Source organism: Chenopodium quinoa, unplaced genomic scaffold, assembly GCF_001683475.1.
Source record: "Chenopodium quinoa cultivar QQ74 unplaced genomic scaffold, ASM168347v1, whole genome shotgun sequence".
Taxonomy (NCBI): domain Eukaryota; kingdom Viridiplantae; phylum Streptophyta; class Magnoliopsida; order Caryophyllales; family Amaranthaceae; genus Chenopodium; species Chenopodium quinoa.
The window spans coordinates 5,905,659-5,933,406 of NW_018742205.1; the positions used below are offsets into that span (position 1 = coordinate 5,905,659).

At 33.3% G+C, this 27,748-nt stretch overlaps 2 protein-coding genes and 1 long non-coding RNA gene across 3 annotated transcripts; all 3 read left to right on the forward strand.

Annotated features, from left to right (window-relative positions):
* The first annotated feature begins 4,692 nt into the window (after nucleotides 1–4,692).
* Nucleotides 4,693–5,148, forward strand: LOC110732600. Its single transcript, XM_021912563.1, has one exon. The coding sequence runs from the start codon at nucleotides 4,693–4,695 to the stop codon at nucleotides 5,146–5,148; it is 456 nt and encodes a 151-aa protein (XP_021768255.1).
* A 10,025-nt stretch (nucleotides 5,149–15,173) lies between these two features.
* On the forward strand, nucleotides 15,174–17,177 carry LOC110730659. Its single transcript, XR_002513120.1, has 3 exons — nucleotides 15,174–16,207; nucleotides 16,730–16,814; nucleotides 16,943–17,177. It is a non-coding gene; the product is annotated as an uncharacterized LOC110730659 (long non-coding RNA).
* Nucleotides 17,178–19,194: 2,017 nt separating this feature from the next.
* LOC110730663 lies at nucleotides 19,195–23,537 on the forward strand. Its single transcript, XM_021910484.1, has 4 exons — nucleotides 19,195–19,562; nucleotides 22,017–22,227; nucleotides 22,875–23,044; nucleotides 23,126–23,537. The coding sequence occupies exons 1-4, from the start codon at nucleotides 19,257–19,259 to the stop codon at nucleotides 23,150–23,152; spliced, it is 714 nt and encodes a 237-aa protein (XP_021766176.1). The 5' UTR covers nucleotides 19,195–19,256; the 3' UTR covers nucleotides 23,153–23,537.
* The last annotated feature ends 4,211 nt before the right edge of the window (nucleotides 23,538–27,748 follow it).

Consider the following 27,748-nt stretch of genomic DNA (forward strand, 5'->3'; position numbering starts at 1 on the left):
AGATCTAGATATTATAACACAAGCTAAGAACATCTTTTTAGTTAAATCAAAACATTCAGATCTAAGTACAAGAAAAGTAATAAAAAAACGAGCACAACATCAACAAACCATTAATAAGTTGATAATTATTTGCAAAAATGTCGACCAAATTAACAAAAGAAAGACCAACCTTTTGTCACGAGGATTGAGTTGAGGAGATGGAGGTGGAGGTGACTTAAAGGAGAAAGTTGTCGAGCTTCAACCGAGTATGCGCGGAGTGTGGAGGAGCTTCAAATGTTTAATGGAAGAAAGAGATCAGAATGAAGATAGGAGAGAGAAAAAAAGAGGTATTTGTCTTTCAAACAAATGAAATACAAGTCAAGAGGCAAAGAATTTGATAAGCTTTATATATATAGGGTTTATATTAGGTAAGGGCTTCAAATATTCGTATTTGGGATAGTTTAGTTAGCCTAAAATATTCAATAAATCACACCCTTTACTTCAGGTTATCAGGTCGGGTTCGGGTTGACCCAACCTGATTTTGACCCGAAGATAACTTCGGGTTAAGTCGATCTTTTTCGAGTTGGAATTTTCAACCTTAACCTAACCCATTTAATTTCAGGCAGGTTTCGTGCCGACCCATTTAAGTTATCGGGTCTAAAATCTCAATCCTAACCCGCTATTTTCTGGTTGGGTTCGGGTCGGATTTTCGGGTCGGGCCAATTTTTGCCAGCCCTATCTTGTACCATCACAAATGTGCCAACTACTCCTACAATAGTAGTTTCTCCTAAAGTAGCACCTTTGCTCACTTATGGAGGAACAAAAGAATGGCTTCCAATATGCCCCAATGAGTTGAAACCAGCTATAGGGATGAAGTTTAATAATCTTGAAGAGGGCCTTGAATTTTATAAAAGTAACGCATTGGTTGCTGGATTCAACACAAGAAAGTCTACAACTAAAAGACAAAGAAGAAGCAAAGAATTGAAATCACAATATATCTTATGCAATAAGGAAGGATACAAAGAGAAAAGAAAGACTACTGTTGAAAAATATTTAAATAACAAGGAAGGAGAAAGCAATGAAGAAAAAGCTTCAATCAAAAGGAAGATACTCGTTACTCGTGTTAGGTGCAAGGCACATATTTTCATAAAGCATTGTGATGATAACAAATTCATAGTGACATAATTTCATGAGGGATATACTCATGCACTTTATACACCTAGTTGCAATCTCTTCCAAAAAGAAGGAAGGAAAATGAACATATTGCACAAAAAAATAATTGTGAATAATTCTAAGATAACACTTTCAAAGTCTCTTATGTTTCATGAATTCTCTATATGCTCTAATAAAAGTTGTTTGCTCATTTGACAAATAAGCAAATAATTATTTGCACATTTGAAAAATGAGCATTGAATTGTTTGCTCATTTGAAAAATGAGCATTAAATTGTTCAAATGAGCAAGCAAATAATTAAATGAGCATTGAATTGTTTGCTCATTTTAAAAATGAGCATTGAATTATTTGCTCATTTGACAAACTGTTTTGTTCTTTAAATAGGTGAATATTGGTCTCGTTACAACTTTTCAAATGATGAAGGAAATTTTTGGAGGATATGATAACATTGGTGCATCTAAGAATACATTCAAGGAAGCGATGCTCAAATGTTCGTGGATAACTTAACCAACAAAAAGCTAACGTGGAGCGCTTATTTCTTGATTTTGAGATGGATGAAGATTATTGCCTTTGTAGAGCATTGTGGGCAAACCCCCTTTGTAAAAAGAGTTATGCTCTATTTGGTGATATGGTATCCTTTGATACCACATACCAAACCAATAGGTAATTCATAATAATCATAATTCATTTCTATTTTATAACTATGGCTTAACTTAATGACTTTGTTTTAAATGAACTTAGTATAATTGTTTGCACTACAAGAAATAAGCCTATTTCCGACGGACAAGATATTCCGTTGGAAATCCCGTATATTCCGACGGAATATAAATCCGTCGGAATTTTCCGACGGATTTCCTACGGAATTAAAATCCGTTGGAATTTATGGGCTTTCCGACGGAATATTCCGTCGGAATATTAATTTTCCGGCGGAATTAAAATCTGTCGGAAGGTTCCGACGGATTATTCCGTCGAAACATAAAATTTCCGACGGAATATTCCGTCGGAAAGTAATTTAAAAAAAAAACCCAAGCAACCCCCTTCCCCTTTTATTTAATTTCTCATTTCTATCTCCTCTCCTCTTCTATGCGCCTCTCTCCTCTCTTCTCCTTCTGCTTTTCCATTTCTCTTTCCTTTCTCCATCTCCTTTCTTCTTCTTTTCTTTACTTTCTCTTTCCTTTCTCCTTCTTCTCTTTCCTCTTCATTTCGGTTGTCTGTGTCTTCTTGGTTTTTGTTTTTTTTTTAATTTTCGACAACAATTACTATGGGGTTTCGGGTTTTCGTCAACAAGCAAATAATTATGGTGTTTATGATCAAATTCGATCATGAAAACTCTAGATCTAGAGGTTTCATGATCAATTTGGCCGTATTAAACCAAATTCGATGAGAAATTTTCTTGATTTTAAGGTATGTTTTCTTGATTTTAATTTTTTTCTCTTTTTTTTTTTTGCTTTTTTATGGTAATTGTTGGATTATAATTGTGGTTTTCGTAGTAGTGGTGGTTGTGGTTGTGATTTTTTTTTTCGGCGATAGTGGTGGTTGTGGTTTTTCTGTTTTTTGAAAAAAAAATTGGTTAATTTCCGGCAATAGTGGTGGTTGTGGTTTAGGGGTGTTTGGGGTGGTAGATCTAGATTTAGGTTGGTTAGGGTTAAGGTGGTGGGTGTGATTCGGTTAGGCTGGGTGGTTCGGTTAGGGTGGGGGTACTGGGTTGTGGTGGTGGGTTAAGGGAGGTGGGTTAAGGTGGGGGTATTGGGTGGGTACGGTGTTAGGTGGGGTTTTGGGTGGTTTCGGTGAAGCACGTGGGTGTGGTGGTGTGTAGGGGTGGTCTGGGTGGGTGTGGTGGTGGGTAGGGGTGGTCAGGGTGGGTGTGCTACTGGGTTTGGTTAGTGAGTCAAGTACGTGGTGGGGGTGGTCTGGGTGGGTGTAGGTGGGGGGCCTTTTTTTTTCCGACGGAAATTTCCGTCGGAATATACCGTTTTCGACGAAAATTTCCGTCGAAATATACCTCTTCCGACGGAAAATTCCGTCAGAAATTTGCGACGGAATTACGCTTAAAGTCAAAACCATCCCCGACAGAATGTATTCCGTCGGAAAAGTGACTTCCGACCGAATTTCCCTCGGAAAACGTTGAATTTCCTATAAAGTGTATTCCGAGAGACAGTTTCTGACGGAATTCCGTCGGAAGGCTGTTTTCCGACAGATTTTCTGATGTTTTCGACGGAAAAATTCCGTTGGAATTCAGCTGTTTTCTTGTAGTGTTGCTTACTTCAATGAGAAAAGTGAATATCCCCATAAGTCTAATATTCTTTGATAAGAGTATGTATGTGGGCATTGAATTGCATGTTCGTTTAACAAATAAGCATCAAATTATTTTCTCAATTGACAAATGAGCAAGGAATTGTTTGCTTATTTCACAAATGAGCATTGAGTTATTTGCTCATTTGACAAATGGGCATTCAATTATTTGCTCATTTGACAAAGAGCAAAGAATTGTTTGCTTTTTTTCACAAATGAGCATTGAGTTATTTGCTCATTTGACAAATGAGCAATCAATTATTTGCTCATTTGTCAAATGAGCAATGAATTATTTGCTCATTTAAAATTTAATCAGTATGTGTAAACAGGTACAACATGGTGTTTACTCCATTTATAGGGGTTGACCATCATAAGAGCTGCATTTCTTTTGCATTTGGTTTCATAGCAAAGGAAGATATCGTGTCATTTGAGTGGCTGTTCATATCATATCTTAGGCAATGGGTGGGAATGAACCTAATTGTATGATCACGGGTCAGGATCCAACAATGAAAATTGTTGTTAGAAGTGTGTTTAAGAAAACTGAACATCGGTTCTGTATGTGGCACATAATGAAAAAGTTACCATATAAGGTGGATAAATCAATCATACAAGAAGAAACTGGTTTCCTAAAAAAAACTTGTGTTTGGCATCTTGAAATTGAATCCGCTGATTTTGAAGAAAGGTGGAACAAGGTGATGATTGAATACCACTTGGAACAACATGAGTGGTTAGGTTATATGTACAAAAGATAAGAGACAAGTGGATTTCAGCGTATTTCATAGATGTGTTCCTTGGAGGAATAATGCGTACAACATCAAGATCTGAAAGTGAAAACAACTTTTTCTGCTCCTTTATCAATCCTCATGTGTCACTTGTTGAGTTTTACTTGAGATATGAAGCTGCAATTGATGCTCAGAGACACACTCAAGGTCAGAATGATAATGATTCAAAGCACAAATATCGTGAGTGCAAAACACCACTAGGGATAGAAAAGCATGCCTCACATTTATATACTAACACTGTCTTTTATGAATTTCAATATGAGTTTGAAATTGCTTGTTTTTCTTGTGGCGTTGATGAATTGAAGAAAGAAAATGGATTGGAAGTTGCAAAAGTAAGTGAAGGAAATCGGACTAGAACATTTGATGTTGTGTTTAATCCAACTGACTAAGACACCACATGTTCTTGCAAGCTATTTTATAGGCAAGGAATTCCATGTAGACATATGATTTGGGTTTGGAAAGCAAAAATGTTTGAAACCATTCCTGAGCAGTATATGCTACACAGATGGACTACTATGGCACTGAAGAAACCAATTTATGACTTGGGAGGAAACCTGTTGGAGCAATGTGCTAATATAATTGACAAGAAAAAATTGTTAAATGATTTATGGTCAGAGATACACACTTGTGTAAGTTTGGCAGAAGGCAAAGATGAAGATATTCAAGACCTTGTGATAAATCTTCAAGTAATAAGAAAGGATTTAAAGGCTAAGAGGATTGCAAGAAATAATGAAACAACAGCTGGAAGTGCAAACAACAAAGAACAAGACATTGAGCTATTGATTGGAGCTAGTGTGCCAACTGAAATAACTGTCAAACCTCCAAAAATTTCAAAGAATAAAAGGACTGGAGTTTATGTATTACACGAAGAGACTTCAAAAAAGAAAGGGGTTGAGATTGATGTGTCAAATGTTGAAACATGAGGTAGAAGTGCAAAAAGGCTGAAGGGAGAAAAAGAAAAGGTTGTAGAACAAAACCAGAAAAAGAAGAGATTATGCAGAGGTTGTGGTGAATTGAGTTATCATGATATTAGAAATTGTCCAAAAAAAAGTGTAATGATACATTTAATATTTTTAGCACATCCCCTCATTATTTATCGAACATATAGAAATTTTGTGTTTTAATTTTGTTGAAATTTTGTTGATTTTATATTTCATAACAAAATCAATTATGTGTCAAATGAGATTTCAATTATTTGTCAAATGAGCAAATAGTTAGTTGCTCATTTGTCAAATGAGCAAATATTTCTATAATCATACATTAAATCAACAAGCATTTCTTTGCTCATTTGTGAAATGAGCAACCATTAGTTTGCTCATTTGTCAAATAAGCAAATAATTAGTTACTCATTTGTAAAATAAGCAAACATTTCTTTGACAATTTGGAAAATGAGCAATAATTTTTTTGCTCATTTAGCAAATAGTTAGTTTCTCATTTGTCAAATGAGCAAATACTTAGTTGCTAATTTAACAAATGAGCAAAAACTTAGTTGCTCTTTTGTCAATTGAGCAAATAGTTAGTTGCTCATTTGTCAAATGAGCAAACATTTCTTTAATCATTCATTAAATCAACAAGCAATTCTTTGCTCATTTGTGAAATGATCAATCAATTATTTGCTCACTTGACAAATGAGCAAATATTTCTTTACTCATTTGTCAAATGAGCAAATAGTTCGTTGTTCATTTGTAAAATGAGCAAATAGTTCAAATAAACCTAGGTATAAATGACAAAGTATTTCAAGTAAGAACTAATAAAAATCCAATTTCAATTTAAATATAACCACCACAAAAGTCACCACAAAAGATCCAATTTCGATTCAAATATAACCACCATTTTTACATCATTCAAAGACTAACAAAAATCTAATTTTGATTCAAACTAATTATCTAATTTCGATTCAAATCAACACTACTAAACTACTTACAAGTTGATAAAATCATTCTTTCTCTACTTCCCTAAACCTAGAAAGCCAAATCAACACCACCAAGTATCTAAATCAACACTACACCAAGTAAAATACTGAGGTTTCACTAACAAGTAGCTTTCTTAAGCCTTTTCTTCTTTCCTTCTTCAGCCTTTTCTTCTTCAGTCTTTTCTTCTTCAGCCTTAGCAGAAACTTTCTTTTACTTTTTCTTCTTCTGAGGAATTTCTTTAACGGACTAAATCGTGTTTATTACACTTGAAATTATTGACAGGGTGTATTTCACACGAAGTTTTTCTATGATTATTACCTGTAAGAAATAGAAAAGAAAAAATTAAGCAACAAGAAAATTTTTAAAAATATAAATGCAGAAAGGAGGGTGAAGCAGGAAGCAGAAGAATAGAATAAGTACTAAGAAACCCATATATTGGCCATAGCCAGAATCCAATAAAAGAGGAAAATGTCATCATTTGAGCAAAGAATAATTTTCTCATTTGAAAAATGAGCAAAAAACAATTTGTTCATTTGACAAATGAGCAAAGAATAATTTGCTCATTTGAAAAATGAGCAAATAATTGCTTGCTCATTCGACAAATGAGCAAGATTTATTTTCATAAGCAAATAAGACCAAAACATCTTATTATTAATGATACTATAATATGAAAGACTTACATTATTCTTTTTCAAACCTGAAGGCCAATTTGACAAACCCATGTATGTTTCCATAAGCCTCATCAATGCAACTCCATAGTGCAAATGTTTGACATCTGTAGACTTTCAAGGAGAATCAATCACAGCATACTCCATGCACTTGATATCGCTTGACAACACAGAACTCTGTACATTTCCTCCGTATTGCATAAAATTGCAAAATGCACTTCACTGAAAATAATCACATCAAATGAGCAAACATAATAGATATTTCTAAAATCTAATCTTTTTACTTAAATATGCAAACATAATGTTAATAGACATTAACTTTTAAGTCGTACCAAATGTTTTTAAAGCTGTGTATGATCTTCGGAATCTTCACTATAATCAATAACCTCGATATTACCATACTGTGTGGTAGTGTTGAAACATACCAAATAATAATGATCTCCTTCGTAAACTGGGAAAAAGAAAAGTTGAATGTCCTTCTTTGGGACAACATTTTGGTCGTATAACTTCTCAGCAACCTCACGAAACATAGCATTCCGATGACTAACAGAATCAATCTCATAATGAACAAGACACTCCTACATGTTTAAGAAAATAAATAAAATTAAAAACAACAGGAATACCGTAGAATAATTCAATAAAACAAAATAAATGTAAGAATATGAACTTATAGTAGCACTAAGATTAAACAATTAACGAGCAGGATAATTTGAGTCTCTAAATTTCTCATCATTATAATTCAGAATACTACACCAAGCATTAATGATTTCTGAATCTATTTTATTTTGAGTATAAAGCTTTTCAAGTTGAAATCTCATGATTTCAACATCATCCTCTCCATTAAATTTGGATAAATATACTTGTTCACTGCATAAAGGAATTAAGAAAGTTAGTATCACTAAAACAAATGGGAGTTAGTGTACAAGACATCAAATTCTATAATAAAAAAATACTTACAAACGATTTTTATCATCATTAAACATAGCTTCCAAGACAGCTTTCTGAACTTTTGATAATGTAGAGTAAATGCTGATAATTCGTGACTTTAAAGGTGATCTAAGCAGCATTAATGGTTGAACTTTACGCTTCTTAATTAGAACAGGAACATCAGCAACAGCTGCAGCAGAAGGACTAACATCTCCACTCAGTGGAGAAACTGAAGGTCGTACAGTGGTTGGGAGTTCTCCAGATCATCACTATTTTGAGAATCAAATCCTAAACTGAAAGTAGGAGTTCCAAATCCTTTTTCAACTGAAGATCACAAACTAGATGGAATACTTGAGCCTCTTTCAGCTTTAATTTTTCAGTTTCAACTACAATAGCAGGACCTTCATTTTCAGGAAAACTATTTGCTATTTGAACACTTTCAACAGCAATCTTTGTAACATTAATGACTTTTTTTACGGTTGGACAATCAGCCCTAGCAAAGACTGAGGATTCAACATTCTTCTCATTAGCTGAAATCTTGGAAAATCTATCCCAAGCTTCAATGACAGCCGGATCTTGCCAATACTCATCGTCTTGGCTAAAAGAAAGGCTATGATTTTCAGGCATAGCTTGGGAACTCAATCTTTGCTTGTCACAAATACCCATGGCATCTTCCTTCAGCTTCCGTATTTTCTCATTGTGAGGAAAATACTTGACAGCTTGTTCATGCTTTTCATTAAAGTCCATTTATGCCAACACCAGGTTAGTCGAAGTTGTTGCAAGATCCATAAGGCATTTCTTGAAAAAATAAAAAACATAAGTAACATAAATATAAATCGAAAGACTAAATAAGAAATAAGAAAAGTGAATATCAAATAATCAAAGTCATATAAAATGAGCAAATTAAATTTAATTACACAAATCAATAGTAAAGTTTATGCTTATTTAACAAATGAGCAAAAAATTAATTGCTCATTTGACAAATGATCATTGAATAGAAAAGTTATTGCTCATTTTCTTGATTTCACAATTTGATTTCAGAATCTGATTTCAGTTATGATTTCAAATTCTGATATAAAATACTGATTTCAAAGTTGATTTAACTACCTTCTTTGGATCTTGTTCATTTTTTGGACCAATTAGAACCGATGTTTCCTAAAAACAAAACACAAAACAAAAAAAGAAAAAGAAAGTAAGAACATGTTGATACCAAATACCTCAAACAAATATAGACAAATGCATTATTTTCTCATTTGTGAAATGAGCAATAAATTATTTGCTCATTTAACAAATGAGCAATATTTTTACCTATTCTACTTTATAAGCAAAGGCAAGATTTGTACCAATTCTAGTCTAGAAGCAATGCCAAAGGCAGAGAAAAGCTAAGTAGATGTCCTAATTAATTAATATTAATTATTTGAAAGTGAATTACCAGTTTTGGTTGTTTGCTGCCAGAAGGACCAACAACCTTCAGATTTTTATCAACAAGTCTAAGCCTCCCCTTATAAATTTCCAATTTCTCATGACTAGACAACATATTGGTTGTCCAACCTTTGAGAACTGGAGTTTCTCGTTTGGCTCTAACATCCTCGATGAGAAACTGATCAACATATACAAGCTACAAACAAGTAAGATAAGAAAAATTAGTACATTAAAATTAAACAAATAAATAACAATTAATACATAAGGAATAAAAATAAAAAACTTAGAAAATACCAGCCCCGCCCCCTACTACCACCTGCCTACACAGACCTGTCCCCCCCTTCTCCTTGGTCACATTTCAATTCAGTAGCTGATATCAATTCTGATTTCAAATTTTGATTTCGGAAACTGATTTCAAAGTCTGATTTCTTAATCTGATTTCAAATTCTATTACAAGTTGTGTGTGCGTGTGTGTATGTGTATGTGTTTGTGTGTGTGTGTGCGTGCGTACGTGCGTGTGTGTGTGAGTGAGTGTGTGTGTGTTCTTGTTTAAGGGAGGAAGGGGGGTGCAGAATTGCAGGGGATCCTGCTCTTTTTCAAACAATAAGATGATGCAACACATAAAAAATACCATAAGAAATAATAAAGATCCTGGAAACTATAGAGTAGGAAGCTCATCCCATTTCATCTTCGCCTTCACAAGAGAATCAAGGATAAACTTTGACCAATTTAAATCCTTGATTTTATCAACATTAGTCAAATATTTGATAACGCCATGATTAACATTCTTGTTTTGTCCTCCTAACATAAAATAACAAAATTAAATTAAAATGATCAAACAAGAACTAATGAGAAAAATGAAAGTAAAATGAACAAAATGAAATTAAAATGATCAAAATGAAAGTAAAATGAGCAATATGAAAATGAAAAGACTACCTGACATTAAAGTGGAAACACAAAGAACTACAAAATTGCGTTTGAACATTGGCCCAGTTGATTTATGGTCCTTCAAATACATCGAAAGCTCCCCAATGTTGACAAATAATGAGTTCTTTTTGAATTGTTTTTTCCATTGGGTAATGACTTTATTATCCTTGGAAAAAAATATTTGCATCCATCTCCATGCCTCCAACTGGCAACCCTAGGACCTCATGTACATGTTGTTCAATAATTTTGAAAGGCTCGAAATCAGGAATATTCAAGGAACAACTCTGAGCATCAAAGTGCTTAACCAACCAAAAACCCAACTGCAAAGGCAGTTGGGACACTTTCAAAAACTCCAAGGACCCAAATCCTATAGCTCCAATAGCAATCAACTGATCTTCCGAAGCTTCTTAGCAACATTAATGACAGATGAAGGTGACATCCTATTACGGAATGTCCCATAAACAACAGACTTCGATCCTTGCACTTCATCCCCTAAATTCAATCCTCCATCTTCACCATCAGGATCCTCGAACTTCACATTTTGTTTTTCTTTCACTCCTTTTTCAACCTCTTTTACTTTACCCTTAGTAGCGACTGATTTTAATCTCTTCTGCTTGTTTTCTGATTTTATAGATGCACAGACTCTACAACCACTACAGCCCCTGATGAACCAACATCGGCAGCACACTCCTTTTCAATAGAGTTCCTACTCATACAAAATCATAAAAAAAAAAGTAAAATATCACATAGATTTTTTTTTTGGAGGTGTTAGAGGATACTTTAGGGGAGGGTCTAGAGTATGTTATGATAGAGAAGCATAGGCTGATAAATTATCTAATGAACAATTGTCAAATGAGCAATCAATATTTTGCTCATTTAGCAAATGAGCAAATAGTTAGTTGTTAATTAACAAATGAGCAAAAACTTAGATGCTCATTTGTAAAATGAGCAAATAGTTAGTTGCTTATTTGTGAAATGAGCTCTTTGATCATTTGGGAAATGAGCAATCAGTTTTTTGCTCATTTAGAAAATGAGCAATCAAATTTTTGCTCATTTATCAAATGAGCAAACATTTCTTTAATCATTCATTAAATCAGCAAGCATTTCTTAGCTCATTTGTGAAATGGTCAAATGAGCAAATAAATAATTACTCATTTGTAAAATAAGCAAAAATTTCTTTGATCATTTGGGAAATGAGCAATCAGTTTTTTGCTCATTTAGCAAATGAGCAAATAGTTAGTTGCTCATTTGTCAAATGAGCAAACATATCTTTAATCATTCATTAAATCAACAAGCATTTCTTAGCTCATTTGTGAAATGAGCAAACATTAGTTTGCTCATTTGTCAAATGAGCAAATAATTAATTACTCATTTGTAAAATAAGCAAACATTTCTTTGATCATTTGGGAAATGAGCAACTAATTTTTTGCTTATTTAGAAAATTAGCAAATAGTTAGTGCTAATTTAACAAATGACTGCAACTCCAAACAAAACATACATTTCATCAGATATGCTATACAAAATCAAAAAACCTGATATTTCATAAATGAGCAATAAAACATAAAATGAGCAAGTTTTATCCAAACAATAACTATTATACTGACCAAGAAAACATAAAATGAGCAAATAAGAAAACACGTACATTTTCCTTTCCAAAGGTATAGCCGTAGAATCTTTAGCATTGGTAGAATCAATAGCTTTAGTAGAATCAATAACAACCGAAGAATCTTTTGCATTGATGGAATCAATAGCATAAGTAGAATTAATAGTAGCCCCTGCTGCATGTTTGTCACCACCACCATTAGCAGCAGAATATGTTTCAACAGATGTCCTGCTCACATAAAATAAAATAAAAAAGAATAATTATTTGTAGAGAAAAATCACTGTGTCTGCATTCACTTAATTATCTATCCAAAAATAACAGTCAGTAAACCAAATTTTTGTAAAGTGGGTTGTGCTTAATAATTCAAGAAGATTAATTTGCTACTCATGCATGAGAATAAATGATAACAAACAGCCCATGCTTCATTTCAGCATAAAGTGAACCCACAAACTCCAAAGAACACTAAAGAAGGAGTACATTAATTGCTCAGTGAATTCAGTAAGAGATAAAACATGAATCTTAGTCCAATGAATGCCAAATTATATGAATCTATGAAAAGCAACTACATAAAATTTTGTGGTTTTTTTATTTCAAAATATCTCTAAACATCAGCCTACAATTCATACCGAGTAATATGCAATAATACTACTTCGTCCTTCAAAATAGTCGCAGATGCTTTGCAGTTCATATTGACCCTTTATGAACATCAAAAAGTAAGTTAGATGGTTATCAGTTTACAATAACTTTTGCTTTTCCCCATTAAGCTTATATCAGCCACTGCTCCACAGAGCTGCTACAGCAAGTGTGAACACACCCTTGTAAATGGAAATGAACCAGGCTGCTTTAGCCAATTACTTGACGAGAATCAGAACATCTCTAGACCACATGTCTCTACCTGAGCATCCATCACACCCCATAGCCCCACTCCAATCTTAGACAGAAATTCACATCCAGTCATCTATTTGTTGATCGTGATGGAAGTGATCCCATGGATATCCAATGAGGCAAATAAACAAAAGTACGATAATAAGATGTGAACTTAAATCCCCCTCCTTCCACCCTCCAACCTTACAACACAGCCTATTTCTAAACCATGTTTGGTAAATGTTCCTATATAGTGGGAATGGTAATGGATTTGTATGCAATTTTGCTAGGAAATCTTTATGCAATTACCATGTCAAAAAGAACACTAAATATGTGTTTTTTTTCCTCCAAATAAGCAATATAATATTCATTGTGTGGCAATGTCGCATAGCTATACAACATTGCAATATCTCTACACTAGACTTACACATCCCTTTCAATCTTAGCAAAGTAGCAATCACACATGGAAGAACATAAATTTGGCAGCGAACTTATTATCTTAGCCTCATCTAATTAGTATCAACTGCAATTCATTAGCCTCATCTAATTGCTTGGTCTCGGAATCATGTACTAATGGGAACCCAATATTAACAAATGCAAACCTTATAACAGCAGTGAGTAAAACCAAACACTCATTTCATTCCTACTGTCTAGCCAAGTTATCACAGCCAACAAAACTGAATATCATACTTCCAGTAGCAAAAAGTATGTGAAATTACTCAAATAAAGCTAAACACGAAGTATTTTATTGAGCAACAAACATAAAGTGAGCAAGTAAATATAAAATGAAAAAATAAAAATAAAATGAGCAGAAACACATACACTGTATTTTTTTGAAGACCAATTAGGGATGATTCCATAGCAATTACTTCTAGGTTTCCAAAAAAAACAAAGAAAATGTAAGATAATTACTCAAATGAAGCAAAATTAAAACTAAAATCAACTAATAAGTACTCATATATAAATCGAATAGAAATCGCTAGGAAAAAAATCGAACGGAAATTAAACCGAAAATCGCAAAAAATCGCAAAAAAATTGACGAAAACCCTAAGTAATCAAACTAAAATCAACGAAAATCAAACTTTAATCAACGAAAAACAAACTTTAATCAACGAAAATCAAACTAAAATCACCTTGACAAAGAATCAATGAAGTTTGAAGTAGAATTGATGAAGAATCAAAGCAAAGGAAGAGAGCAGTAAGAAAGGGAGCAGAGAAATTGAAGGAAGAGAGAGAAAATGGCGCGTTGAATGAAGGAGGAGAGAGAAAACGTTGGAAATTTGATTTTGAAATTATGTTTGATTAGGATTAATTGTGACCATTGGATGTAATTGATCCAACGGTTATAATGAGTCCTCACATATAATAGGGTTCTCACATAAGGGATGTGGTCTCATATGATCCCAATATATATAAGGTGAGAAGCGTGAGAAATCCAGATACATCAAGAATTTGCTATAAATACATTTAAGTAAATATTAAGGATACATCAAGTATATATGACAGATACATAAAAAAAAAAAAAATTAAGAGAAAAAAGTAAAATTAAAAGCATGATTTTCTTTATATCAAGCTCAATTCACATCCGTTAGCACTCAAATAGCAGTTGACTGCTTAAAAAGAAAAGTAGTGCAGGTGTAACAAATATCTTCTCTTATACTAGCATTATAGATACATTAATGGAATACTCTAGATACATTAGTAGAATACTACAGGTACATTTTTAATACACTATAAATGCATTAGTAGAATATTGTAGGTACATTAGTACTCAGTATTATAAGAGAAGTAAATAAATTCTATTTCCATTAATTTGTTTGACTCATCAAAGTGAGTGGATGTTTTATAACGTAAACATTAGATGAATTGCAGAACCTAAATCAAACTTCAAAATGATATGAAAATTCTTCATATTCCTCAATATTGAAATATTCAGGCATCATTAGTATCCTAACCCCTGTACCACCGATAAAGGATTATGGAAGAGAGAGAAAATATTCTTATGAAAAACATAATCAAAAAATTAATTGGACAAGATTAAAGGTATGTTAAGGGAGGTTGGGAGTTGAAGAGCAACTTTTGAAGAGCACCGATAAACTTGATTGCATACTTAAAAAATTGAAGAACAGTTTTTGTTCTTACATGTGCAATGAAAGTTGGTGAAATTACCAATAATGTCATTAATGAGGTAGGTTGAACAACAGTCATTGAATTTTCTAGATTTAAGGATTGTAATTGCTTCTTACACTTCTCACCATCATGTAAAAACAAGTGTTAAAGTAAAAACTGAAAACATTTAATCTGAGCCGTTCATCAAATTGTATGGCTCAGATTTCTTTCCTCTTATTTTTAGACATTTCTGAATTTCTCTCTCCTCTTTAATTTTCAGGTTATTTTCTCTCTCTTCTCTTCTCTTTCGTACTTTCTCTCTCTTCAACCAGCTTCTCTGTTTTCTCTCTCTACTGCGTGTTTCTCTTTCTCCGTTGTCTCTCTAAACGCGGCGGAAGGAGGAAGGCGGCGAGTTTTGGTGGATTCGACTTTCAGGAGAAGCGGCTAAGGTATTTTTGTAGTTTGATCTGATATTTTTAATTTTTTTTGGTTTTTTGATATCTGGAAAATTACATTTTCGGTGCATGTCTGTGTTGTTGTTATGTTATTTTATATTGTGGAATTTGCTGGAACTTTGAATTGATTTTCTCATTGAATAAGAGGTAGAATCGAAAAAAGGAATTACGTTTAATGTAGTCGAATTTTGAGTAATTTAAAGTGTTTTTAGTGGATTTGTGAGTGAATTAGTGACAGTTTGGAGCAGTTAATTCGAATTTTGAGTAATTTGAAGTGTTTTTAGTGGATTTGTGAGTGAATTAGTGAGAGTTTGGAGTAGATAATTCGAATTTTGAGTAATTTGAAGTGTTTTTAGTGGATTTGTGAGTGAATTAGTGAGAGTTTGGAGTAGTTAATTCGAATTTTGAGTAATTTGAAGTGTTTTTAGTGGATTTGTGAGTGAATTCGGGAGAGTTTGGAGTAGTTAATTCGAATTTTGAGTAATTTGAAGTGTTTTTAGTAGATTTGTGAGTGAATTCGGGAGAGTTTGGAGTAGTTAATTCGAATTTTGAGTAATTTGAAATGTTTTTAGTGGATTTGTGAGTGAATTAGTGAGAGTTTGGAGTAGTTAATTCGAATTTTGAGTAATTTGAAGTGTTTTTAGTGGATTTGTGAGTGAATTAGTGAAAGTTTGGAGACATAAATTAGCTACACTGGTTCCTGCTTCCACTTGGTGTCCAACTCGATTTGTATTTTCCCGTGTTCCGTTTGGTGAGGGCAACAGGAATGGTCAGCAATCTCTTGCTAATGATGATCTGGAATTGAGACCTGACCAACATGGTGACATGTCTGGAGATGGACTAACTGCCTTGGTTGGACTGAGTGACGGAGGAAGGAATATTAATGTTCAAGGGTGGCAGACAGAGAGTGCTTTTCATATAGCTCTAAGAAATAGTTTCATTGAAACCTTTGCTGCTGGGCCAAGTGGTAGTGGTACTCAGATGGGAGAGTCTTCAGACTAAAATATTGACGGCCAGTGTGAGAACACAAGCAATGCATCTATATCGTTAGATATGAAGACACCTCTAAGTCACTTCCCTCCATTTCGATTTGGGTTGGTTTTCTCCCCCCCCCCCCCCACCCCTTCTCTTTTTCTCTGTATCCTACTATATCGTGTCTTATATTGTAGTAGCATAGCTGTGTTACTCGGACACGGAAAAAGTGCTGCCGTACCTTAAGCTATTTGCCCCTCATGGTCTTTGCTTAACGGAATGAGAAATTGCACTCAAAACATGTTCTTTGTTGTTCTCTTGACTGCTGAGCTGCTGCTTTGATACCTTTATTTATTATGTATAGAGCTTCCTATACTTTGAAAGCTACATGTCATGGATGTCTCACTGTTTTTTAGAAACAACTAAAGTTTTGAGGTCACTTAATGAACTACTACCCTCGTGTCATTGTTAAATCATGTAAACAATACATGGTTCATCTTTTGGGATGTATTAAGTCATGGTCATATATTAGTATGGCATGTCCAATGACTTCATATGAAGAGTATACATTACCGACTTGTTATTTTTTGAACTTTATTCAATCAACTGTTCATACTTCTTTATTCTCTTGTTAATTTCAATAGGGTAGAATTTGCTGATGTGCATCGACTTAATGATGGTCAGGTTAAACACTCACCAGAAGCATTTTATGCTGGTTCATTTTGGAAAGTACGATTTCAATTTTCTTTTCCTGTATGTTCTTGAATGTGTATTATTAGAGCATATACCGGAGAAAAAGCCTACTCATTTTCCAGAATTGATATTTTTAAACTCATTCAGTCTGTTGCATCTAACAGATAAGTGTTCAAGCTTTTAATGATGAAGATCCTCAAGGGCGTAGGATTTACTATTTTATGCAAGTAATTGGTTATTAAATCATGAATGACTGAAAAACAAAGGGAAATTATTTTGAATAAAATATTCCTTTTGAAATATATGCTTTATTTGGATTTAGTAGTGAGTACATTGTAAGTTTAATTTACACAATAATAGCTACTCTTATTTCATTCGCTCTTCATTTATGGTTTATATTGTCAGGCTTATTTATTCATCGCCGGAGGGCTGAAATAATGGATCCTCAAAGGAAGGTCGTTGGAATCGGATAGCTTATGGTTCTTGGAAGAATCACAATTTGGCTATTACAAAATTATCTGATAACAAGCAGGAGCAGGAGAAGTTATTTGATGACAAGGAGAAGAAGGAAAAGTTATCTGATGATAGTTACCTTATATTTGTAAATAGTGACTTCTATATAAATGTGGTCAATGTTGTCGAAATTGATATAATTAACTTATTTTTATATATAGTGGCCTCTGTATAAATGTGGTCAAAATTGATATAGTTATCTTATATTTGTATATAGTGACCTTAATGTAAATATGGTCAAAATTGATATAATTACCTTATTTTGGGATATAGTGACCTCTAAGTAAATATTTTAAAAATTGATATAGTTACCTTATTTATATATAGTGACCTTGGTGTAAATGTCATCAAAAATAATATAACTTGACATAATTACCTTATTTTTGTATATAGTGACATCTGGGTTGTTTCACACCATCAGATTATCTAGTGAATATTCAATGGCTAAGATTGCTTGTTTTTAGTTTTCACCATAAGCTCTGTTTTTAGCGGAACCTTCCCGTATATATATACATATATATATACATATATATATACATATATATACATATACATATATATATATACATATACATATATATACATATATATTAAAAATAAAATAAATATTCTAGCAAACTCATTTTGGCTTCTTTTACTAACTTGGTGACAAGGTGGATACTAATAATAAATGTATTGAACAAATTTTTACCATGTAAAATGCGGAAGACATTCAATACACTTCTTTAAATATACCAGCAATATACTGTTGAATAACGTAAAGGAAAATTTGTCAAAAATAAGACAACCTTTGTGTGGTTAGCTTAAAATAAGCAACTTTTAAAGATTTTTTTTTTTTTTAGGTTCAATGACCTACAACCTACTAAACAAGTCAATTTTTTTAATTAAAAATTAAAATTACTTATTAAATATTATTAAATGTTAATTATAATTACATTAATAAACAAATTAAAAATATAAAAATCCCAGCCACCCCTCTCCCTCCACTCACTGCCAGCTCCCCTGCCATCGGCCTCCAAAGACCACCCTTCCCTCGGCGCCGGCGACCTTAATCCCTCCCTTTCCTCTTTCCCGCTTCCCCACATCCCCACCCTGACACCTACCCCTTTTCTTTCGCTCTCCATAAAAGTTTTTTTTTTGTTTTTTTTTTAAAATAACAATTAATCAATAATAAATCGTAATTATTTTTTTAAAAAGGATCAACCACGTAATGACATGTGGCATAATTTATCGAAACAATCGGTTACCTCAAAATTCAACAGGTCATGATTCATTTTCAGAAGATACTCTATAAAGGTCGATTCATTTTTAATTAATTAAAAAATATACTTATTTTAAGTTAACCGGACAAAGGTTGTTTTATTTTTGACAAATTTTCCTAATGTCAACCCTAGAGAAAGAGAAAAAAATTAGACATCTTACATTGAATTTGATTAATAATCCATTTAAAGTAGGAATCCACAACTTATCAATGTATCATAGTTGCCTGTAGTAACAAAAGAACGGGAACCTAGCAGATCAACGGATCCATCGAGAACCAATCTATCGCTAGTTGGAAACTATTAAAAACCGTAATTGATAACAAAATCACATATCAAAAATATTAGGTGTAATTTTAAATTACTATTCAAAGAAAACCCAATGTAGTGCGAATTAAATATCAATAACATACATGGACAAAGTATACTCAAATTGGACAAGAGATCAAGAAAAATTGCTCAACACAACCAGTAAAAATTCCCATTTTACGGGTTACAACCAGTATACTCGCTCGCAAGTCGCAACTATCGGATTTAACGAGCAAGGGTCAAGGGAGGCCCATGCTCGAGCTCTTGTTTAATTGCTCGGCTTTGGTACGCCCACCTCGCTCAATATTAGCCAATTGTGTCTTTTTGTTTTTTGCCTCATCCATTTTCTATTCTTTTATCTCTCCAAATAAAATTCCAAAAACACCAAAAATTTAAAATGACAGTATTGTTACCAGGCTCTCCCTTGAGCTGCCATTTCTCAATTCTTCCTTGTGTTAAAAAAGGTTATTCATTTTCTTATAAAACGTCAACTTCTTTCAGTTTTCCGCCATTAAAGGGTAGCTTCAGAATCCATGGAAGCTCAGATAATCTCGACACACCCACAACTGGTGAACAACAACAACAAGAAGAACAGAATTTGCAAATTAACAATTTAGAGGAGAAAGAAAATGAAATCAGGGGTTCTTCTGCTTCCACTTCTACTTCTACTGCTGCTCCTGCAATTGAGAAAGACATAAAAAAGGCAGGTTCTTTTTGCCCACAAAGTTTCAATCTTCTTTGTTGCTTAATAATTTTTTATTTTATCTTGTTTCTGATAATTTAATCATAATATCATATAATATATAGTATAATTTTTGTTAATATATAATCTTATAGCTATTTGCTTAGTTAATCTTTGAATATCTTGGAGTGCTCAGTTGTAACTTGTAAGTATGTGGTAATAAATTTTAAAATTGAGGGTCTAGTTTAATTTAATTTCTGGAACTTAGTGATGATAATAAATTAATGATTGGCTTTTATATTATAGGAATGTTTTGGAGGTGAAAAGAACGGCCTTTAATCTAAAAATAGTCATTACTGCCTTTGATTATAAGAATGTTGATTAGTGGAATTATTTCATTAATTGTTTTTGTTGTGCTATGTGATTGTTTGTTCTTCCTAATTGTTTAACATATTGGAATAAGAATTACTAGAGTATTTGTTTATGGTTAGGGTCTGGATGATTTTAGACTTATTAAGGCGAAAATTGAATTGGGTTGTTGGATTTGATGTTTACTGGAATTAATGAGTAGATTGGATGAGTAATGTTGGAAAAGTGAGGGAATACTTGAGGATCAAGAGGAAAACTTGAAGTGGGAATTTTTGAAGTGAGCATTGAACTAAGTCTTGTATGGGTTGTAGATGGAGCAAATTAGTAGACATTGTCGATGTGATTTGATAAATGGGTGAGAATGATCAATTCAACATTGGTGGATTGTGGGAGCTTGGTTGGCATATGATTGGGTTTTAGGACTTAGGAGTTTGGTGGAGATAAATAATTGTTTCAACTTTCAAAGGCTCCAAATGACTGAAATCTAGGATGAGGTGAGTTTAAAAGGTATTTTGATAGTAGAATTAGGGGGGGAGGTGGTTTTAGTGAGTGAAACTTAAGTTGATTTTTTTTTTTTTTTTTTTTTTTTTTTTTTTTTTTTTTTTTGTAAATGAATTTTAGGGGGGATTTAGGGGTGAAGGGACATTTTCTTAGTGTAACGTTTTGAATTGCTGAATGAAAATCTCATATGCTGCATTCTTGTATCAGAAATGCAAAGATCTAATAGGTTTGTCACATCGAAAATATAAGAGGATACTAATTGTCAAGTGTTTTTTAACGATAGGACAGGGGGTCTGTTGCAAATATGCAGTCAATGCAGAGGCTTTGTGGCAGAAGATGTTGGGGGAATATCAACTCTAGAGGAGTGCAAAATTGCTTGACCCCTTATGTGGCTTAGTTTTGCAAAATGGGGTCCTTTGGTGAATAGCAAAAGCTGAAGGAAGGCTTGGTTTATTGTATAACTAAAAACCAGTTTTGCTTCAGGGAGGAGAGGCATGAGGTGCATGAGGTTTTTTTTTTTATTATCAGCTTTGGATTATATGTTTTAACCTCCTTGCTGTGGTCAGTATATATGACTAGCAAAGCTCTCTACAGCTGCAGAGAGGTCTGATTCTTTTTACTTCTTAGCATGGTGTTTCAGGGTGGTTGACATGTATTCATGAGAATTTTGTTATTGGAAAAACTGCTTTAGCTAAAGGGGGTTAGTTAGAGTCTGATGTATAATTTCACGAGGCTTTTACAAAATCTCTATAATATTGCAGCTATTCTCATTGAGATAAAAGTAGCAGAATTTTCCAAGTATGATGACTGATTATGTGTCAACAAAGATTATAGGCAAAGGAATGGGGATAATGTTTGAGTTGGTGATGTAATTTTTGGCTGCAAGATGGCTAACAACAACATGCCAGATATTTGCCAGTTAATAAATTTGAGTTCTGTGCAGCCAACGAAAGATACTTTAAAGCCCTTAGCTTGTCCCATGCTTTTCTATTGGAAACTTCTATTTTGTTTTTGTTTTTTTGTTTTCAAGATTTTTAAGGGGGGTGGGAGGTTGATGATCATGAGTATTGATAGCTACATATCCTGTTTTAACATAGATAGCAACAGTGAGTTGAATGATGATAAAGAAAGAAAATTTTGGTCAGTTTTCCACTTTAGCAACATATAGATGAATAGAATGATTGATCAAACTCCATATATTCTGATGCAAGTGATCATTTATGTATCCAAGAATGGCTTTGGGAGTTACACTTGCTAATGATGAGGCTTTAGCGTAAGGATTGACCAAATAGGATCCGTGTTAACATGTTCTCCAACTTTCATTGTTTGGTCAAAGGTCAGCCTCTACTCATAAATTTAAGATGTTACATATTTTTTTTTTATCTTGTTTCTCCTACCTTATGCAAGAACCATCTTTAAGGTGTTTAAGTCATAGTGGGCCTAGTGGCAATGGGAATGCTTATGACACTGGCTTTAGCAGCTCAATTCTGATGTCTGATTTGAAATGCATTTTTTCCTTCCGTCTTTGTTGGGAAGACTCAATTTTTCCATCCTTTATAAACTCATTGTGCAGAAAAATTCTTGACATGTTCCGTGTTCAATCAGGTAGTAAACAAGGCAGCTGCAACCTTTGCTCCTAGGGCTTCTACAGCTTCCAAAAATCCTGCTGTGCCAGGAAGTACATTGTACTCAGTTTTTGAGATCCAGGGATATGCATCTATGCTTCTGGGCGGAGTTCTCTCCTTCAATCTTGTATTCCCTTCAAATGAGCCAGACATATGGCGATTAATGGGCATGTGGTCCATTTGGATGTTCAGTAAGTCCTTTTCTCCACTATGATAATAGAAATTCACTTCTTTTATTATACTTCTTTGTTGCTCAAAATACTACACACCTAAGGATCACGAGAGATGGACATCATGATGTAAAGGAGAGAGAAAGTACGAGAGAGAGGGATAGACAAATAATTTACACGTGGGATTACTCATTGCGTAGCTTTCATTTGTTTTAGCATTTCAGATCTCACTCATCTATTTCACATGGCTCCAATTAGGCTTAATGCTTCCTTGAAAGTATTCTATTTTGGGTTATTTGCATGTTGGTTAAGATGTTGACAAAATCTAGATGAACTTAAACATGTCAAATGGAGCACAAAGAACTACTCATGCATTAGATCTGGTTTCTTGTGGTGGAATTCTCTATTGATTTGGAGTGTGGACTATACGTGGGTCAAATAATAGTATTATATATTCAAATAGTTTGAGAGTGACAAACTACTATGTTGATAGAAACAAGGGTGAAGGTCATTGAAACCCATTTTGCTCATAAATGTTAATTTCTTCCAAATATGCAATATCTCAATCTGTATCTTTGATTAATAACTTTTGGAAACTGGAAACACAACTATACTCAATTATACTTCTAACTGGAAACTGGAAATGAAATTTATTTTCTTTGGTGCAGCAATTCCTTCACTTCGTGCCCGAGATTGTTCAAACAAAGAAAAAGAAGCACTCAACTATCTTTTCCTCCTCATTCCATTGCTAAATGTTATAATCCCATTCTTTTGGAAGTCCTTTGCTGTTGTTTGGTCTGCAGATACCGTTGCCTTCTTTTTGATGTATGCTTGGAAGGTAAGAATAGTTTATTTTCAATGCCTTTACCAATGTACACTACAGTAATTTTCAGTTACTGACACTATTTCTACTTCACAGTTGAGGTGGTTGCAGAAAATAGAGTAAGGTTGCCATCTTGGGTTGTCTTGGACTCTTGGAGAAAGTATATGCTGTACAAGAAGTATTAATTTTGATTTGATATTGTACACAATATGTTCAAAACTTTCAAGGAAGCTGGAAACTCTAGTGAAGGAAAGACTAAGATGCTTAGAAGCCAGACAGAGTTACACTAATTGAAGTTATTGATTTGATGCAATCAATTACTCCCATTCGTTACGTGTATGAACGGTGTTTTAATGTTGTACGCGGATTTTTAATAGCAATTGTATTGGTATTTAGTTATTTACTCCGCATAAAATTATAATTGTTACTGTATTTTATACCTGTTTTGTTAAATAGTATAGGGACATGGCTAAATGGCTTAAATGATAGATTTCCTAGTTCCATCCTACATTCATATTGTTATTTTGTATATTCACTACTTTACCTGTTTTCCACAAATTGATAATAGGATAACGGTGGTCAAAGAACCACCAAAAGCGAACAAAGTCCGCAAAGAAACACGAAGCAGAACCAAACAGCAGTTCGTGGAGATCGAGGAGCAAGCCAACCCACTCTAATCATTGACAGCTCGTCGGATTTATGCTTAAAGGGGAAGAGCTGGTATTATTTAAGACCAAGGGCTTGTTTTCACGGTTTTGGGATTTTCAATATAGCGCGTGAGGCCCGTTCAAAAGTACTACAACAAAATATAGTAGTAATTTTAGAAGTAGTACTACGTAGTTAGATAATAAAGTCGAGAGATTCTCAGGCTCTACCTAGCTACTAGAGGCTTTATTATACTTTAAAGCCTCTATTATAATTTGAACCACTATTCCAATAAAATATTATACTTTAAAGCCTCTAATAAGGACCAATCAATAAATTAAAATAGATGTAAAAAAAAAAGAAAAGGAAAATAAAATTGTAAAAATAAAAAAAGTGTCACGTGACTCCAAAAGAAAGAAATAAGAAAATTTTGCTTTTTGTCACCCATTTTTGCAGTACAATGTCACCTACTTTTATAGTACAATGTCTCGGAAATTGTGAAGTGTAGTACTATTTCGTCAGCCTTTTATGAAATATCAGCAACATAACAAAGTAAACCAATAATAGTGGAAAATTCAATGATAGTTTCCGTAACAACTTTTTTTGTATGAATGTGCTTTTATCATAAAAATTATGTAATGAAATATAATATAAATATAGATTGAAATAGTTGCATTTACTTCAATATTCGTACTATATTTAAATATATTTTCCCAATCATTATTGAACATCAAAGTATATTATCCAATATCTAGTATCTAAAATTATTAATTTGGCTTCGTTCAACTTCAAGTTTATGAATAAGATTAAGTCTTTTTAACAAAACATAATAGACACGAGATGTGTCATTGGAATAGTGGTTCAAATTAAAGTATAATAAACTTTTAATTTACTTTCTTGACTTTGACCAAGTTGACAAGTCCTAGAGTCAGTGAATGGTCTTTGGGCTAGTTTGATTAAAACATAACAACATTGGGCTGATATCACACTAAGGCCCAATTATATATAGACCGGATTAGAAGGCTAATGGATGATTTTAAAGTAGAGTTAGAGCCAAGAAGCATAATTGTACAACAGTTATGGGAGTCAGTCATAACCACTCCATTTTGCCTATAAATAGAAGTGCGGGGATCGAAGGACATCAGCAAATAACTCAACAACAAGCATTTAATTTATTTTAAACTTTCTTCTTAGCTTTCGTGTTTTCCTTTGGCTTAGCAGCAAAGCGATAGTGTAGCTTATCACATAGCATGTATTGAAAATCGTTCGTCTTTTCCAATTGTATGACCATGGACGTAACCTCTCCTTCAACTTGTACAATTATAGACCTGATTCTATCCTTTCATTAATGGAATGCATTTGTATATTTTTTTATATGTTATTTTTTGTTTAATGAGTTATAATAATCATATGACATGGCGCCACATCATCTGTCTAGTCATGATAACACGTGGCGGGCTCGTGTCTTCCCATTTACAAAGCATATTTAATTAAATAAAAAGAATTATATATCTTGCACCTATATGTGGTTAACTTATTTGCTAACTCATACTTTCTATTTTAATTTTGTTCATCATACACTACTAGAAAATAGGCCTTTTGTTTCTGATACTAAAAAACTCAATAGTATCGATTAATTTTTTTTTCCAAAACTACTTCCTTAGTTTTGACTTAACCTTGATATTAGACTTTTTTTTTTTTAATTTTTTTTTTGGTTTTCCGCCCGCTTCAGCCTTTGGGGTAATCCGAATTCGAGGATCAGTTATGGGTGGTTAGGTTCCACTCCCCTCCCAATTGTTGTTGTAGGGAATTGAACACGTCTTTTCCCTACCAAGTGTAGTCTCAGTCACCAATATAGAATGGTTAAATTTCAAAACATAATTTTCATAATCAAACTTTTCATTGGTTATAGTTCAATGTCAAAAAGTGGATACTATATACGATATTAGATATCTTAGCAATAGTTGGTATATAAGCCAAATAAGTTGGGATATATTTTTTGTAAGACAGTAGAAACGAGAAATATTTACTAATGATTAGACCGTCATAGTGATGTGTACTTGCGGAACTTATGGGTGGGAATTTTCCTTCCTAATTGAAACCCCTTATTAACTTTTAAACTCTATTGTACACAATAGATGCAAAATTTTGAAAGGATATTTCTGATTTAGTTGTGTGTCCAAAAACATAAAGAAGGATCTAAGGCAACTATATGCTTGCTTATGCTTAATGAATTGACTAAATTGATGACACTTATTGAACACGTAGTTTAATGAATTGACTAAATTGATAACACTTATTGAACACGTAGTTTAAAATACTACCAATGTCCATTAATGATTATAAAATACATGACGAAATTGTCCACTAATGACATTACAATACGTAAAATAAACAAATAACCTTAATGAAATTTGAAACAAGGTAATCATGTTTAAAAAAGAAGAAACTTACTAATGCCATTTTCAAAATAAATGTCACATGTAGTTCATTGAAACACAACTGTGCAGTTGAAATGAATGAGTGATTTCAGATTTGTAATTCATTTGTATTTCATTTGGTTATACTCTTAATGAAATGAATCCAGATAAAATTTATCGTTCGTTGGTATAAAATGTAATGAATTCGGTATTTATGGTTGGAAATGGTAGGGATGTGTATTGAACGACAAAAATCGTACTTAATGGTACGATTGAGTTGACCCGTGACAGTGATAGGTATTTGGGCGGGATTTTTCCCTCCTAAGTCAAAGCAACATTCAAATTTAAATTTCATGAATTGAGTAATGAAGTCTTGTTTTTAAATGAATGATTAAGAAAAGTAAGCAAGGAAAATTGGTTATATGTGAAAGTAAATATCATACTCCGTATTACTTAACACCTCATTTCCAAACTCTAACAAAAGAATGAATCTGAACCAGAGCATACCAGTAAAGCATGGGGGAGTCTTGCTGCAAGGCTTGGCCACCCACACATATCCAATAAAATTCAAGTATCCACAACATAAATGAAAACAATGTATTTGCAGATTCCAAATGCTTTATCTTGGTACTGCAAAAGAAACCACAAGCAAAGTGCATTATTTTAAAGTGCTTAATAATCCAATATAACCCAATCTCTCGCTTACCAAAATAAAATAAATAAAATAACTATAAAAATAGTATAATGACTATAATTGGAGAAAATGAGTAAATAACTCTTAAAGTCCAGTTGTGTAATAGATCTTTCTCCACAAGTATGAAAATAATAAAGAAAAGAAAAAAAAATTCAAAATTTAGAGCAGAATTTAGTCAATTTACTACTGACACAGGCTTATTGGCCAAATGTCAATGTATTCTATCTGTTCAAATATGTATAACCACCATTGAAGATACAATTTGACAGGATCAGAATTTCAGAATCAACATCCATAGAGTGACAACATTGAGAAAAAAGTCTAAACGAAGTCACAAAATCCCTGTGGACAGGCAGCATACATAAATCCATCTTCCACCATTGTACAAAGCCGAACATCCACATAAATTTAGAGCCAAGACACCCCTTATACCTTCATGGCTTCATCCACATGTTTTGGACCTTCCTTTTCTCAAGTAATTTATATTCAGTTAAAATTAGTTTTGGTGGGTGTAGACACCTACAAATGTCTCCCCAAAACCAAACCCGATTATGAACAACCTTTCACCGCCATTATTGGTCCGTTAAGTATTTAATCTCAAAAGTGTTTAAAACCCATATTCAGTCAAGTCAACAAATCATTTATTCAAGCTCAATCCAACTCATAGCCTAGCCCAAACCCTTTTCATTCATTTCGTGTTATTTATTAATTAAGCCCGATTAATAAATAATAAAAACTCTAAGCCTGAAATTAATCCGGAATAGCTGAAACGACGCATAATATATCACGTACTTAATTATTAAGCAAGGATACATGGATCTGGACTGTTTTCAGGAAAACATGTGCAACGTGTCACGGCAGACACGCACACCGCGTCACGGTATTCCGCGTCGTGTCGCGGTATTTTGCGCCGTGTCACGGCACACATGCCGTGACACGACATTTTTCTAGAGTTTCTTC